Below are 16,291 nucleotides of genomic sequence, written 5' to 3'. Positions count from 1 at the left end.
CGAATTTTGAGGCCCTCCACTAATTTCTAATGAGCAGGTGAATCCTCGAGAGAACGGAGAGATTCACTTGCAGGGAGTGTGGACCCCGAGTCATCAAATTACAAAAGCGAATAACAAATAATCGCGTGCAACTACGAAGTGAAGAGAAATCAGAGGAAACAAGCAATAGCGTGGTTAATTCTAGATTTGAAGTTTTCGTGACTGCACGGATCCATATTCTTTGGTTCTTTCGGTAAACTCACGTAGGTAAAAACTTAATAAAATTACCTACGTGACTTTACCGACAGAACCAAAGAGCAAGCAATAGCGTCGCAGATGGAATAAGAAAAAGAACGCACGGACATGAATCAATATTAAACTCGATTAAATTCCTTTAACAAAGGTTATCTTCTGACAAATGACATTTAAAACCGTTCACAGCAAAGTGTAGTGATGTAAACATTGACATGGAATTAGGGTAATTATTTCACTCGAATGTAAACTGACGTCATATGCAACTGCAAGCGAAGATATTGTACAGAATCGGCCGTTCTGCATCAAATTGTAAAATAGATGGAAGAGTGACCAAATACATTATTAAAGGGCTGTACATGTACATTGTAATGTTGTACACAGGTCGATCACTGTATTGATACACCTGTGATGTTTCAATAACAAGTCTTCTCGAAAGGGTGATTGAATATTGCGAAACCGATGGCTTGCATACATGACAAAGGAGAATGTCAAAGGGATCCATAAAGTGCATTGAGTGTGGCGAGAGCCACAAAAAAGCTTTGAAATAAAACGTTCTTTTCACCGTCATTTCTCCGTATTATTTTAGTGGGGTGCACATATGAACCTCATGGTGGGTACCCCGGGGTCCCGAATAAACGGAAGTCAAAATCGCAATGAACTAATTTACTTTTGGCGACTCCGTCCCACCGCGCACATAAAACGCCGCGACCCACCTGGCGCGGATCGTTCTGTTGCCGTGTCGTCCAAGCGCAGCGAGGACGAATGCGCAGAAGGAACAAAACTTTGATAAGCGCATCGTGCAGAGCTCATCGAGAGGAATAGATTGCCGAATCGGTCGCCTTCAGACATTAAATGACGTCGCAATGCAGTTCATGCGAGAGCCGGGGGCTTATGGGACCCCGGGGTCCTGCCATCAGGTTCATATGTCAATGGATCAATGGAGGTTGTGGAACGAACACTAATAATAGCCACTTGCAAACCTGTGCCACGTGCTCATGTTGCATGTGCATGTGATGTCCTGCATGTGCCGTGTTCATTTAAAACACAGACAGCTAATGGTCCTCACTGGGTGTTCCTGAAGATGATCCAGGAATACCGTGCCAACCTCGACTACCATCCGCTCTCCATCTTTGACCAGGTTCTTGAAGGCCCCCCCTCCCCATGCCTTGTTAACTATCTCGCCTAGTATGCAGGAGGTCGGTGGGTTCAGTCCCGACCCCTGGTGCCTGTATATTTGGCGTTTCCATGTTCTCTCCGTGGTCACACGAATTTTTTTTCCCGGGTGCTCCGGTTTTTCTCTCCATTTCTAAACGTGCGTTTAGAGTATTATTTTGGCTGCTACACATTTCCACGTGATAAGCCGCTTCGTTCAGCTATCACTTGTGGCCAAGTCGCTTCTGGAAAGAGCTACATAGCTCAGTGGGCCTTACCTGGTACGATGCAAGTTCTGTTCTTTCAGTACTCTGACTTTATACCGTGCGAACCTTGGCTCTATTCAGGTGGAGGAGCGAAAGATCTGCGTCTGCGTCAGAAAGCGCCCACTCAACAAAAAAGGTACTCGTGGGTGGGAGGTGGGGCGTGAGTGGGAGGGGGGGTGTGAGGGTGGGAGGGGGGGGGGCGTGGGTGGGAGGCTACGTAGTCAGTTTTGCAGTGTAACGGGAATTAAATTTTGATTTAAAGCTTTCGTGACTGCAAGGATTCATCTTATTTGGTTCTTTCGGTAAAGTCACGTAGAATGAGAATAAAATAATAAATTGATAAAATAAAATAACACAATAACATTCTCAATGTATTATTTTATTCTCATTCTACGTGACTTTACCGAAAGAACCAAAGAAGATAACGGGGATTACACAAGTAGTTCAGCGATTGGTCCTGTAGACAAACCTCAGCTGTCTGCACTCACGACTGATGATGCCCGTGTGTTATCGCAGGAATAATTGTATGCATGTTGAACTTCTTTTGCACCATTAGTAGCCAATCGTGCCATCAGAGGTGTGGGGAAAGGACAACGATTTAAACAAAGCAGTGCTAAAGAAACGAGTTTGCAATCTAGTTGAATGTTTATTGTGTAGCATTTCAAGACTCATTTGCAGTCACATACCGAACAATACGTAGTACCCACCCCTCCGCTACTCCCCCCCACGCTACCCCCCCACCCCCGCTAAGACCGCATGCAAGAGCTGTTGACAAATATTTCTATAATCGGTTTTACGATGATGATGGCTGAAATTTAATGCCTAGGCATTTTGCGACCAATATTATGGTTCATAATTTTGTATCGGTCCGGTCATCTTAAGTACATGTGTGTCGTACACCCTCCACCACCCAACACACCCAATTTATAAAAGTTGTAACGTGAGCAAACGTGTGCCAGTCTCTTACTGCTTCAGTATATCCGGTGTGCTGTCGAGCAATTCACAACAATCTTAACGGTTCGTTAAATTCTGTGAATTGCTTACGACACCCATTTTTACCTGCGCGATGTGACCCGAAAATTAATTGCGAAATCGGACGACGATCCCGTTGGTGGTGTCTGCGCACGCGTGACCCAGAGCTGGCGCAGAAGGAGATTGATGTGGTGACGGTGCCCAGCCGCGATGTGCTCATGGTCCACGAGCCCAAACACAAGGTTGACCTCACCAAGTACCTGGACAACCAGACGTTCCGCTTCGACTACGCCTTCGACGAGTCGACCTCCAACGAAATCGTCTACAAGTGAGACGGCGCGGCTGGGTCGCTGCCACCGCCGCTGCCCACCCACTGCCACTCCCCCCCCCATACCCACCACCCCATTGAGCCATTGCCACGCATGAACACTCTTCCTTCAATCAGCAGTGCATTATACAGCGCCTAGGTCAGGGGTCGGCAACCAAAGTAACAAGAGGAGCCGTTTTTGTCAAATTCGGTAGAGAAAAAAAAATGTCAAGGGCCGCAATGCGCGTGAATAGGAGACTGCGGTCCCCAAGAAATAACGTCACGAAGCCGTCCTTAAAGAGCCGCATACGACTCTGGAGCCGCGGGTTGCCGACCCCATGGCCTTGGTCCTTGCTGTGACGTTGAACTTCTTTCGCGTCGTACGTAGCCAACCTTGCTAATCAGAGACATCGAACCCCACCCACCACCCCCCCCCCCCCCACCGGGCTTAAACCCTGGAGCTCAGGGCTACCAGCTTTACTTCTATAATAGGGGCCGTGTGCCCTTTAAAACACTTTAGATAAATAGGGTTGTTAAAACAGCTGGTCTGATTTGACGCTGTAAATGGCTGTTGAAATTAGATGTGGCAAGTGCACTGCATCAAGTGAGGGTGGGTGATGAATCTTTGTGTCCTTGCAATTGCTCACGTGCATGTGTCACGTGTGTCTGTGTGCCTGTGCGTGTGGTTACTTGCTGCCACCATGCCCCACCCGGGTGTGTGTGTGTGTGTTAGGTGCTCGCTAACCACTTGCCGCAACAAGTCCTTTGTGTTTGGGGAACAGTAGTGTTACAAACCCGGCGACCCGAGTTTGATTCCTACTCGTGGCCAACACCAGTGACATATCTGAATCCGTCCTGGGCCTCCCCTATGTTGACTTGGCCTCAAATGAGTACCTGGTGCGATGTGTATGCAGTACCACTGGGGAGTCGAAGGCGGCCGAGCGTGGTGCTGGCTACCTTACACCCCTTTGCGTGTGCCGGGTCGGCTTTTATAGGCGCTCGCGAACAGCACTTGCCCCAACAGTCTGTTCAGGCTACACGGGGGATCTGTTTCTTTGTTTAGATTTACCGCCTACCCATTGGTGCAGTCAATCTTCAACAAGGGCATGGCCACGTGCTTCGCTTATGGACAGACGGGAAGCGGCAAAACCCACGTGAGTTCTAGGCCACCGCGCGGTCGCCCTTCGTCATTGGCGGTGGAGCAGTTTTTGCGACGGGGTCGCGGCCCGTTAACCTCTGGGGAACGGGAGTGCGCACTATTAAAACCGAAGATTCTCAACTCCACGAGAGGCTATCGTTTCGCGGTCTGCGTCTTAACAACCTCCTAAGGCCCCCCGCATGTGATTGTTATTTAATTATATTATTTGTAGCCCCCTCCCCCCTCACCCCCCACGCTGTCCGCGTGCCCATCATTGGGGGGTGGGGCGGGGGGGGTGTTGGGGGGTGCGCAATTGTCTTTATCATTTTGAAGCTCTCTTCTGGCATAGTCAACATTAGTACTGGAGGAGGTGGCCGAGTGGTTTGATGGCAATGTCCACTTCATATCACCGAGCCAGCACCCCTGGGATCTTGAGCTGGTGTTGGGTGTCTCATGGAACTTATGCTCTAGTTAGAAAGCTGAGCAAGCGACTCTGAAATCTTCAAATAAAATGCTGGCGATAGTGACAATTATCAAAAGAGGCTGACGAGGGCCTCCTCGCGAGATGCCAGCCGCGAGCATTATCCTTCTTCCCCGCTGATAAGTGCGTGTTGTTGAAAGTGGGTTGCATAGACGTTAGAGCATAGAAATACAGTACAACACTTGGTTTGCTTGACTGCCGTCTGCTGCACAGCATTTAGCCCCCATAGCCGTATAATAACCCATGTGTGCATGGTGGTCACCCAAGTAAAGTAAGAGCGCTTGGGCAGGACGATGTACGTCTAGGAGGGATGATTACCGATGGTCAAGAATAGTTAAAACTTTAAATTAAATCATTCAATATTTTGATACTGGCATAATGGTCCCATAGAAATAATGATGATAGGTGGAATTTATAATTTTTCTTTGACTTTCCCACCCTCCCTCCCTCCCCCATCCTGCCTAGCACGGGATGTGTTTGACCTGCAGGGAGACAAGCACTACAGACATCTGAATCTGCACGTGTACGCCACCTTCTTTGAGATCTACAGCGGGAAGGTGAGGACGTGCGCATGTAATGAGTGTGAGCGTGTGAATGAATGGAATGCCCGTGGGAATGCAGCATGTGTGCAGATGTGCGTGTGAATGGAATGCGATGTAATTTTTATAGTCTTTTCTCAACCTCTGAATGAAGGGCCCCTCCCCATGTCACGTCCGTCATGGGTAACTTCAGCATGCTGGTCAGTGCGGGTTGTTGGTGAATGGGCTTCCCAGGACCGGTTCGGACATCAACTCGCCACTGATGTCAGCCATGGCTGGGAATGGGAATTCAGGTCGCCAGGTTCAAAGCGCGGTGCGCAAACTGCCGGTTGTATGAAATAAATGTGAACCAGGTACAGCCCATGGGCCCCCTGGGTTCCTTACCCGAATGCTATTTGGGGTGTGTGGGGAGCAGTGGTGTCGCGGTTAGCGTGCCGCGCTACGAACCCGGCAACTCGAGTTCGATCCCCGTCCACGGCCATCGCCAGTGACGATTATCCGAACCCGTCCTGGGTCCTCCCATAGGTCGACAGCCTCAAAGTGGAATACCTGGTGTGGCGTGTAAAATTTGCCGCCGAGGAGACACAGATGGTTGAGCATGATTGAGCATGTTAAACTTTTATGAGACCTCCTTTGCCAGTAACAAGATATAGTAATAGGTTTTACCCTTTTAAAGGTGTCAGTTTTTGTGCCAGTTAAAAGGGTAAAACCTATTGCTGTATGTTAAACTTCTTTCGCACCATATGTGGCCAACCGTGCTAATCGGCGGTGCGGGGGAAGGACGACAAATTAAACGCAAAAAGCAGTTCCAAAGAAATTCGTTTTCAATCCAGGTTTAAAAATGTCTTCATAATACCCAAAGGAAGAGCACTGAAGATGGCCGCAGGAGCGCTTCTGAAAGCGCACGATGTGGTGACCACCTTTGTTCGGTGGCCAAGCCAAAAGCCGCTGCTGTGAGGATGACCGGTGTTCGCGCGATGATAGTTTATGTTTCTTGACGAGAATCGGCAAGGTATTGTGGTTCATTGGTGGCAGGCACTTTGTGTGTACTGAGTGCGACCTTATTATAATGCATTATAATGTCATAACCAACCACCACCTCGTGTACCGTGCCGGCAAAGGTAGGGTGCTCGCTTATAACAGCACTTGCCCCAAAAGTCTGTTAAGGCCATGAGGTGGGTGGGGGTTTTTGTCTCCGTGTGACTGGAATTGCAGGTGTTCGATTTGCTGAATAAGCGGGCGCCCCTGCGAATACTGGAAGATAGCAAGCAGCAGGTGCAGGTGTTGGGGCTCATCGAGTGCCCCGTCTCCTCCAGCGAAGAGGTGCTCGCCCTCATTGAGACTGGGAGCAAGTGCAGGTCAGCATGCACGCACATGTATAAAACAAATAATTCGGTGATAATAATACTTTCATTTAATTAATTAGTATCCAATTATGAGACCTCCTTTGCCAGTAACAAGATATAGGAATAGGTTTTTACCCTTCTAGCTGGCACGAAAACTGACACCTTAATACAAGGGATCATGTTTGCAATAACCACACCACAAGCAGTCAAAAATGCAAACAAAAAGAAACAACTCTGATGATATGCACTGTCCTTGAATTTGATTGGTCCACACCCAAGACGGCTTTTCTTAGAGCCTAGTCCCTTGTATAAAGGTGTCAGTTTTTGTGCCAGCTAAAAGGGTAAAACCTATTACTATATCTTGTTACTGGCAAAGGAGGTCTCATAATGTAAAGGCTTACCCCGAGCTCTCAATACTCTGATAGTGCGCTGTTTTTGAGTTGCACGCCTTATGGTGTCATCTGGTCCAACACCAGTGGAGACTAGGCTCTAAGAAAATCCGTCTCGGGTGTGGACCAATCAAATTCAAGGACAGTGCCAATATCATTATCAGAGTTGTTTCTTTTTGTTTGCATTTTTGACTGCTTGTGTTGTGGTTATTGCAAACATGATCCCCTTGTATAAAGGTGTCAGTTTTTGTGCCAGCTAGAAGGGTAAACACCTATTACTGGTATCCAATTGTTTTAATATTTGTTTTGTATTGTGAAAAGTGATATAGGTATGCATTTTTAGGTTCGGAGTAGAGTTGGAATGACTCCGAAAGAAAAACATTCTGATTTACAACGTTTTGTTTTACGCCGTGTTTTTTGGATGGAACACATCGCTTTCGTGAATCGAGGAATGCCTGCACGTCCGTATATATATATACGCGTGTACACAACTTAAGCCTATCCCGTTCCGCACGCGTACATCATCAGTTTTTCTTCTGATTGAGTTCTGGTGACGTACGTGTACATGATGAAAACTAAAATAAAATAACTTGATCGTTACCGAGGCTGCCACAAGGCCCATGCGGGAGGGCGTGTGGCACAGTTTGGCACCAGAATATCGTAGAGTGCGGCGATCGTGTCGCTACGTTTCTCTCCGGCGAGTACGAGCCGCTTGTGCGTTTCGAGGTTCGGCACTTGCAGGCGTTTTGGAACGGGAAAGGCTTTCCTTGGCGCACAGACCTCTAGGTTTGCTAACGCGGGCGGAACCCGTGTGACGCGCGCACAGGACGTCGGGCCAGACATCGGCGAATGCGACGTCGTCGCGCTCGCACGCCATCTTCCAGCTGATACTGAGGCGCGGCGAGCTCCTGCACGGCAAGTTCTCGCTCGTGGATCTCGCCGGCAGCGAGCGCGGCGCCGACACGGGCAATTCCGACCTGCAAATGTGCCGCGAGGGCGCCGAGATCAACAAGAGCCTGCTGGCGCTGAAGGTTTGTTATTGGATTGTTTTTTTGCCCAGCAAACCCTCGCCGAGTCTCGTGACTTGCTTTCAGGACGGTACTGCCAAGTCTTTTTTTGCAGTCCCCCCCCCCCCATACTGATGATTGTTATTACCTGCGGCTCTGGAGTGGCATGCGGTTCTTTAAGGACTGCTTCGTGATATTGTTTATTCAGCAGTGTCTTGTATTCACATGCAATACAAGCTCTTGAAATATTTAGTTTTTTTTTGTTGTACGAATTCGAAAAACAATGGCGCGTGTTATTTTAGTTGCCGGTCCCCGGTATAATCCCAGTTGAGTTATTTGAGGGTACGTTTGCAAATTTGGCAAACGTGGACCGTGACGCCGGCACACAATGGGCCTGCTCGTGCACACGACGTCGCCGGATCTTTAACGTCCGCTGCGAAGCCGACCGTGTATTTTTAGGGTTGATACACCTGCGGTATGCAGCAAGGGCGGCCGCTAGATTCGAACTGTCAACAGCTGCAGCAAACGCCATACCGCTTGGCCATCTCTCCACCAGGGCGGTGCAGAGACCTGGGGACCAAATGCAGAGCCATCCCTTAGGGATACGGCTAATCGGGACGACCGTCCCGTGCCCAGCGTTTTGGGGGTGGGGGGCCACGCACTTCGACATCACGGTGTCAGATGTAATAATTTAGTTTGAAGGCCTCGGGCGGCCCCACGCGGTGTGATATTTACCCTGGGGCCCCGCACCCCACTATGGACGGGCCCTCCCCAAACGTAACTACAACTGCAGCAGCGCCGTTGGCTCCAGTACAATTTTCGCTCTAATATCACACTCTGTCTAAGGCTTAATCACCCAGAATGCACTTGATATCAGATGTTGGACGCCAATCGGGTTTGAGCCTGGACAATGCTGGGAGGGGTGACCAAAATGTAGAAAATATGTGTCCTTGGGCTTTTGAGAGACCACGCCATGGGTATCGGGGGGACATAGCAGCAAAGTCCATTGTTGCGCTGTACCTCCGAGGCTCTCGCATCTATGCTCCGCACATTCACCTACCTTAATTCGCCAGCGTGGTGCAGTATGGTCAAATTGTGGTATTGTCGTAAGGAAGCCCTACATTGTGCAGGGCTGCTAACTGCATCTAAAAATCTCCATGGAAATAAATGGGGATCCTGTAAATGATTTCTAGGCTATCCGACCCGTTGATTGACAGGTACATTATTACCTCTTTATTGCTTTAAATCCATGTTTCATTTCAACGTAAGTTATCTCCTATCGTATAAACGGGACACTACCCTGCACAGATTGTCAAGGGGGTCCTTGCCCATGGCTGTTAACCCTGTTACTGCATGACTTTGTTTAAAGGGGGAGTGGAGGGGCGGGAATACACAATGTAAGAGGGGTGCGACACGGATAATGTTAAACATACTTTTTGACAAACAGTAAACGCTAAACAGAATGAGTAATTATACGATCTGCTCAAGCTCCTCAAACTTGCTATGCATGTGAACAAAGACTGTAATGCCCATTGCTTTATTGTACCAAAATATTGAGAATTGTGGGGGGCTCAGAATGCCCCCCTGTCTGACACTACGGGTTTGTTGGCTGTGCCTCGTTTCCATGAGGACGCGCACGTGTCTGCGTGGGGGTGCTAAACGGGTATGGCACGGGCTCGACAAGAGATGGAATGATGTGGAATGAGAGTGTGGAGCTGAGTGGACTTGCCAATGATTGGTAGCAGCGGTGTCAAGATTGGCTTCTGTGGAAGAGGCTCGTGAAGGACACTACTGGGCAGTTGGGGGCAGACGCGCTCCAGCAACAACGGAAGGCAGAGGAGCGACGCTCACAACAACGAGCATGGCGCCGGACGGGTAAAATGCAGCAAGTTGGCACAGTCGGAGGCACAGGTGGTGCATCGGCCATCTCAGTTGGTCAAACCATGGCACCTTGGTTTGTCCCGTGACCTCCTGCCAGCAGGCGTTCGACACTCCACGTAACCCTAAAAGTGCGCACAGCCTGGCACAAGTGCCGTGGTGACGTCGCTGCCACCTGGTGGCGTATGGCGGCGGCGGTTGTTGTTGTTGTACATGCGTGTGCTGCGTGCGTTCACGTGTCGACGTGCGCTTGTGTAGGAGTGCATCCGAGCGCTGGGCCAGAACAAGGCATACACGCCATTCCGCGGCAGCAAACTCACCCAGGTGCTGAGGGACTCGTTCATCGGGGAGAACTCCCGCACCTGCATGGTACGTGTGTGTGCGCGTGCATGTGCATTAGCGTTTGTGGGGAGCGGCAGTGCAATAGTTGGCGCGCTACGTAACTAACCCAGCGACCCGAGTACGATTCCTGCTCACGGCCAACACCATCGTTGACGATTATCTAAACTGGTCCTGGGCCTCTGCCCTAGGTTGACTCGGGGCCCCGCGGTGGCGAGATGTTATCTCTCTTGCCTGGTATGCAGGAGGTCGTGAGTTTGATCCCGACCCTGACGCCTGTGTATTTAGAGTTTGCACGTCTCTCCCTGTGGTTGCGTGGAATTTTCTTTGGGTTGTCAAGTTTTTCCGTCCACGTTTAGAAATGCGTGTTTAGAGTATTTGGCTGCTATAAGGTTCCACATGATGAGCCATTTCGTTGAGTTTGTGGGCAGGTTGCTTCTGTAAAACAGCTACAATAAAACCTTGGATTGCGAGCATAATTCGTTCCGGAAACGCGTTTGTAATCCAAAGCACTCGTATATCAGTTGTGATCACGTGACGCTCGGCAGTACAAAGCGTATACGTGCTACTCGTATTGCAAGACCTTCGCTCGTTTATCAAATTAATATTTATTTAAAAAATTTGCTCGTCTTGCAAAACACTCGCAGACAAAGTTACTCGCAATCCAAGGTTTTACTGTATATAGCTCAGACGGGCTTACCTGGTAAATAAATAATAAAGCATTAGTAAATGAGTACCTGCTGTAGGGGCAAGTGCTGTTAGCGAGCACCTATGAAGGCCGGCACGGCACACGAGGGAAAGGGGTTGCCAGCACCGCTCCTGGCTGCCTTTGTCTCCCTAGTGGCAATGTTTCCGCACTGCTCCAGGTACGAATTTGAGGCTGAGTCGACCTAGGGAGGCCCAGAACCAGTTTAGATTATTGTCACTGGTGTTGGCCGTGAGCGAGAATGGAACTCGAGTGGCTGGGTTCACAGCGCAGCGTAGCGCTAACCGGGACACCACTACCGCTTTGTGCACATAGAATACACACTCGCTGCCCGCTTCTCTCGCTGTGCTCGCGTGTGGATGCTGCAGATCGCCATGATTTCTCCTGCGATGAGCTCCTGTGACCACACGAACAACACGCTGCGATACGCAGACAGGTGAGGCAAATCACCGGGGGAAGGGGGGTGTGAATTGTAGTGCCGAATGTGGGGTACGCTGGGGCAAGTGTTGTTTGTGACCACCTATTGAAGGCTGTCACCGGCACATGAAGGGGGTGGGGTGGCCAGCACCACACCTAGCCGCCTTTCTGTCCCGAGTGGCAACGTTTACACGCCGCACCGGGTACTCATTTTAAGCACGAGTCGACCGAGGGGGAGGCCCATAATTGGTTAAAATATTGGCCACCATTATTGGTCGTGAGAGGGAATCGAACTCGGGTCGCCGAGTTTGTAGCACTGCACTGCCACTCCTCCCATAAGGTTATGTAGACAAAGACAAAGATCCCCCATATAGCCCTGTCGGAACGGTAGGGACAGGTGCTGTTAGCAAGCACCTATGAAAATTGGCATGGCACATGAGGGGGCAGGGTGGCCAGCACTGTACCCGGCTGCATTTGTCTCCCTCGTGGCGATATCTCCGCATTGCACCAGGTACTCATTTGCGGCTGAGTCGACCTAGGGGAAGACCAGGACCGCTTGAGATCATCGTCACCGGTTTTGTTGGCCGTGAGCGGGAATCCAACTCGGGTCTCCAAGTTCGTAGCGCAGTGCGCTAAACACCACACTACCTCTTGCCATAAGGTTATGCACATACACACAAGCACGTGTGTACATACGTAGTGAGTCCAACTGAGTCGCAGACGTTGTCTTGGGAGCAACACGTTTATTAACTATTTGCACAACATGCTCCAGGGCTATTAACACAACATACTCCAGGGCTATTGACACAACATACCCACGGGTGGTTACCACCCAACTAACCACGTTACGGCGGAACTAGACACGGTTCCACTATCCCAGTCCGGACCACAAGCTGGGTCCCGGACCGTGTGGCTAGAGGCTAGAACAGGGGTGTCTAAACTACGGCCCGTGGGCCAACTGCGGCCCGCCATCCATTTTTAATTGGCCCATATCAAAGTCTAAAAATATAATGGACTATGGCCCACTGTATTGAACTTTTTAGTTTAAAACCTAGGTGGCGCTATTGTCTTGAACAAGGCAGCGTCTCAACAAAGCAAGCAATCGAAGAAAAAATTTGCTCAGGGTCACCAGAAATGCCGGAACCGAAGAGACGCAAGATTGCAGGCGAGTGCAGAAAATTTCAGACTCAGTGGAAAAATGAATATTTTTTCATAGAAACCAAGGGGAAGTGTGTTTGTTTGATTTGTAGTGAGAGTCTTGCCGTGATAAAAGAGTACAATGTACGACGGCATTATGAAACGAAACATCAGACCTTCACGTCCTACACTGGCACCGAGCAGAAGAAGGTAAAGCAAATGGCAACTAGCCTGCTAATGCAGCAGCAGGTTTTTTTTCGTGCTAACAAAGCTCAAGAAAATGCAACAATAGCCAGTTATGAAGTAGCTCAACTCATTGCCCTACACGGGAAACCTTTCTCAGACGGTGACTTCATCAAACAGTGCCTCACTAAAGTCATGGGAATTTTGTGCCCGGAGAAAATGCAGGATTTCAACGTTGTTAGTATTTCCAGAAATACGGTTGTGCGGCAAATTGAAGACTTGTCGGCTAACTTAAAACTACAAGTGTCAGATAAAGCTTGTGCTTTCGATTTTTACTCGATTGAATGTGATGAGAGCACAGATGCCACGGACACTGCACAGCTGTTCATTTTTTTGCGAGGAGTTGATAATTTTTGCATTACGGAGGAACTGCTCGATCTTCGGAGTCTAAAGGGGACAACAACTGGGAAGGACATGTTTGAAGCTGTGTCAGATGCAATTGACCAGGCTGGAGTTAAATGGGACAAGTTGTGTGGAATTACAACGGATGGGGCTCCAGCAATGACAGGCGAGCGCAAAGGAATGGCCTCTATGGTGAGTGCCAAGGTGCGGGAGAGCGGAGGTGAGGCTGTCAAAATGCACTGTATCATCCACCAAGAAGCCCTCTGTGCCAAGATAATCCAGCTTGGCGATGTGATGAACACAGTTGTGAAAACTGTCAACATAATTCGGGCACGAGGGCTTTACCACAGATAATTTCAAGCGTTCCTCTCTGATGTCGACGCTGAATACGGGGACCTACTCTATCATTCTGAAGTGCGCTGGCTCAGTCGCGGCTCCGTGCTGCAGCGGTTTTATTCCCTGAGATCAAATATCGACAAGTTTTTGAAAGAAAAGGGCAGACCTCTCCATGAGATCAGTGACTCTTTATGGTTGGCAGACCTGGCTTTTTTAGTTGATCTCACTGATCATCTCAACACCCTGAACAAGAGACTACAAGGCAAAGAGCAGCTGGTACCACAGCTGTATGCGCACATGAAAGCATTCCATGCGATGCTCCGTCTCTTCGAGTCACAACTGCGCAACTTCAATGTAGCGCACTTTCCCACGCTGACCAAAATCAAATGCACATTTCCAAATGCCAAGCTCTCTGCAACAATGGGAGAATATGTGTCTGTGATCACATCTCTCATGACAGAATTAAGTCAGCACTTCCAAGATATTTCTGTCATTGAGAAGGAAATCACACTGTATGCGGCTCCGTTTTCAATGGATGCAAAAGAAGTGGAGGAGAGTCTGCAATTAGAACTGATCGAAATTCAGTGTGATGATTCTCTGAAGAATCAGCATTAGCTTCTCTCCCTACCTGACTTCTACCGGAGCTTGGAAAAGGCCAAGTTTCCTCTGATGAGACGCCACGCAAAACGAATAATGAGTCTGTTCGGCTCAACATACATCTGTCAGCGGACATTCTCTCTGTTAACGCTGAACAAAAGCAGACTGAGAACCAGAACGACCGACAGCGATCTCCGTGACGTCCTTCGGATCTCAACTACCAAACTTACTCCTGACCTGCCAGCTATCCTTCAGACCAAAGCGCAGCATCACTGCTCCCACTGAGCGCAACATTCTTCCCATTACAGGTAAGTAAAAAATTTAACACGCAGTTTTCATTTGTTAATAAGCCCAATTACTTAATAAATTCAGTCAATTAAAGTTGATGACAATTTTTTAGCAAACATTAGTTGATGTGTTAACAAGCCCAATAATTTATTTGTGTAATAAGCTTGAAATATCCACATCCCCTATTTCTCTTCTTGTCTCTCCCTTCATACAGGACAATGAAGGCGGATCAGCACCCTAAGAACCAATCTGAGGCTGTCACTGAGAGAATGACCTGCCAACTTTATTGTAAAAAATTTAATGATGGAGGCTTTTTTTCTTTAAACATGTTCAATTATCAAATGTAATTTACCTGCATTTGATTGATTTTGCCAATATTAGTGCATGAGAAGTGAGGCAGTATACCTCACGTCTAGTGAGTGGCCCAGTCCTTCGTATATTTTTCTGTATGTGGCCCTTGGGAAAAAAAGTTTGGACACCCCTGGGCTAGAAGCTTGACGTGGATCTCCTGCCTCTCCAACAGTAAGAACCCCGAGCCCCTCACGGGGGGGGGGGGGGCCTTATATCGGGCCGGGCTGGGGCTGGCTCCGCCTCTTGCCCCGCCCACCTTCTCGATCTCTCTCGCCCTTGCCCTCCTCCAGTATCATCCTGTCACATGTCCCCAGGTCAGCCAGAATATCATGCCCCCAACGTAACCCTAGCTGGCTGACTCTCTCGCTCTCTCAAAGGGAGCCCGCACCGCACGCTGTGCGTGGTGCCACCGCGCTTAACCAGCGCTCACCCAAGCCCGCACTAGGGCTGGTACTACACCCCGTGTCTGGGGTGTACACACAACAGTATACATCCCGCCGTGGTCTCGCAAGCCTGGCACCAAACAGTGACCTTCCCAGTCACTACACATACACACACCACACAAATCCTAGGGGTGGAATGAGTCATCAGTATTGGGAGGGCTGCGGTGTCAAGGCGGTCTGCCCTTTGTTCTCGTCTGTGATGTCCACATGTAGGGTCAAGGAGCTGGGGGTGGAGCAGGGTGGGGAGGAGCGACAATCGGCACCGCTCGCGCCCACCACCGCCGTGGTAAAGCCTGAACCGGAGGACGACATCAATATGGACGAGGCGGGGGAAAAGGAGGCCGCTCAGCCGCGTCATCGCCGGCTGCCCTCTCTCATCCTGGCGAGTGACATTGAGACGGAAATCAATCCGGTGGTTTATTTGAGCATCCCCCGGGCATAGGATGGCATGTGACAGTCGCGAAACATTGACGAATAAACATTAACATTGACAATCGCTCGCTGACGATTAGAAAATAACATTGACACTCATTGGCAAATACACATTAATAGTTCTTCATTCAGGAAGAGACAAAAACATTGACATTCCCCTCTGTATTATTCAGCAATTGAACGAAAAAAACAAAACAAACGAAACCAAACAACTAACCAGCGACCTATCAATGAAACTACTACACAATTGAACATCTAAGCAACGGCACCTAACGAGGCATTTAAACATTGTGCATGTTTTGTAAATAGTCATCGGCAGAAAATAATAAAAGTAAGTCCATGAGCCTGAACGCGAGCAGGGAGCTGACAGCATGGGTGGCCGGGGGCAAAGGGAGTCCCAGAATATGGGGGGCAACAGAGGAGAGTGAGCGACCTCCCCCTGAGCGAACAGTTGACTGGGAGCTTCGGGCGAATGCCAAGGCTACTGGGAACAGAAAGTGTGTGGAGGTGAAGTAGCGCGAGACGAGAGGTAGGAGAGGTAGCAGAGTGTACGGAGGGGAGTAGAGCGAGGGGAGAGGTAGCAGAGTGTACGGAGGGGAGTGGAGCGAGGGGAGAGGTAGGAAAGTGTAAGGAGGGGAGAAGAGCGAGGGGAGAGGTAGCAGAGTGTACGGAGGGGAGTAGAGCAGGGAGAGAGGGAGGAGAGTGTTCGGAGGGGAGTAGAGCGGGGAGAGAGGTAGCAGAGTGTACGGAGGGGAGAAGAGCGAGGGGAGAGGTAGCAGAGTGTACGGAGGGGAGAAGAGCGAGGGGAGAGGTAGCAGAGTGTACGGAGGGGAGAAGAGCGAGTGGAGAGGTAGCAGAGTATACGGAGGGGAGAAGAGCGAGGGTAGAGGTAGCAGAGTGTGTGGAGTGAGAAGTAGAGCGAGGGGAGAGAGGTAGCAGAGTGCGTGGAGT

The 16,291-nt window shown here is 49.5% G+C and overlaps 1 protein-coding gene across 1 annotated transcript; it reads left to right on the top strand.

The window, feature by feature from the left end:
* Positions 1-976: 976 nt before the first annotated feature.
* On the top strand, positions 977-15,519 carry LOC142929797 (kinesin-like protein KIF2C). Its single transcript, XM_076071787.1, has 10 exons — positions 977-1,372; positions 1,734-1,788; positions 2,790-2,952; positions 3,995-4,149; positions 5,016-5,107; positions 6,305-6,447; positions 7,651-7,855; positions 9,968-10,078; positions 11,123-11,190; positions 15,122-15,519. Exons 1-10 carry the CDS (start codon positions 1,172-1,174, stop codon positions 15,348-15,350), a joined length of 1,422 nt encoding a protein of 473 aa, XP_075927902.1. The 5' UTR covers positions 977-1,171; the 3' UTR covers positions 15,351-15,519.
* The last annotated feature ends 772 nt before the right edge of the window (positions 15,520-16,291 follow it).

This window comes from Petromyzon marinus, chromosome 1 (assembly GCF_048934315.1).
Source record: "Petromyzon marinus isolate PM22_M1 ecotype Great Lakes invasive population chromosome 1, UKy_Petmar_22M1.pri1.0, whole genome shotgun sequence".
NCBI classification, from domain to species: domain Eukaryota; kingdom Metazoa; phylum Chordata; class Hyperoartia; order Petromyzontiformes; family Petromyzontidae; genus Petromyzon; species Petromyzon marinus.
This window is presented reverse-complemented; position numbering and strand designations above follow the sequence as displayed.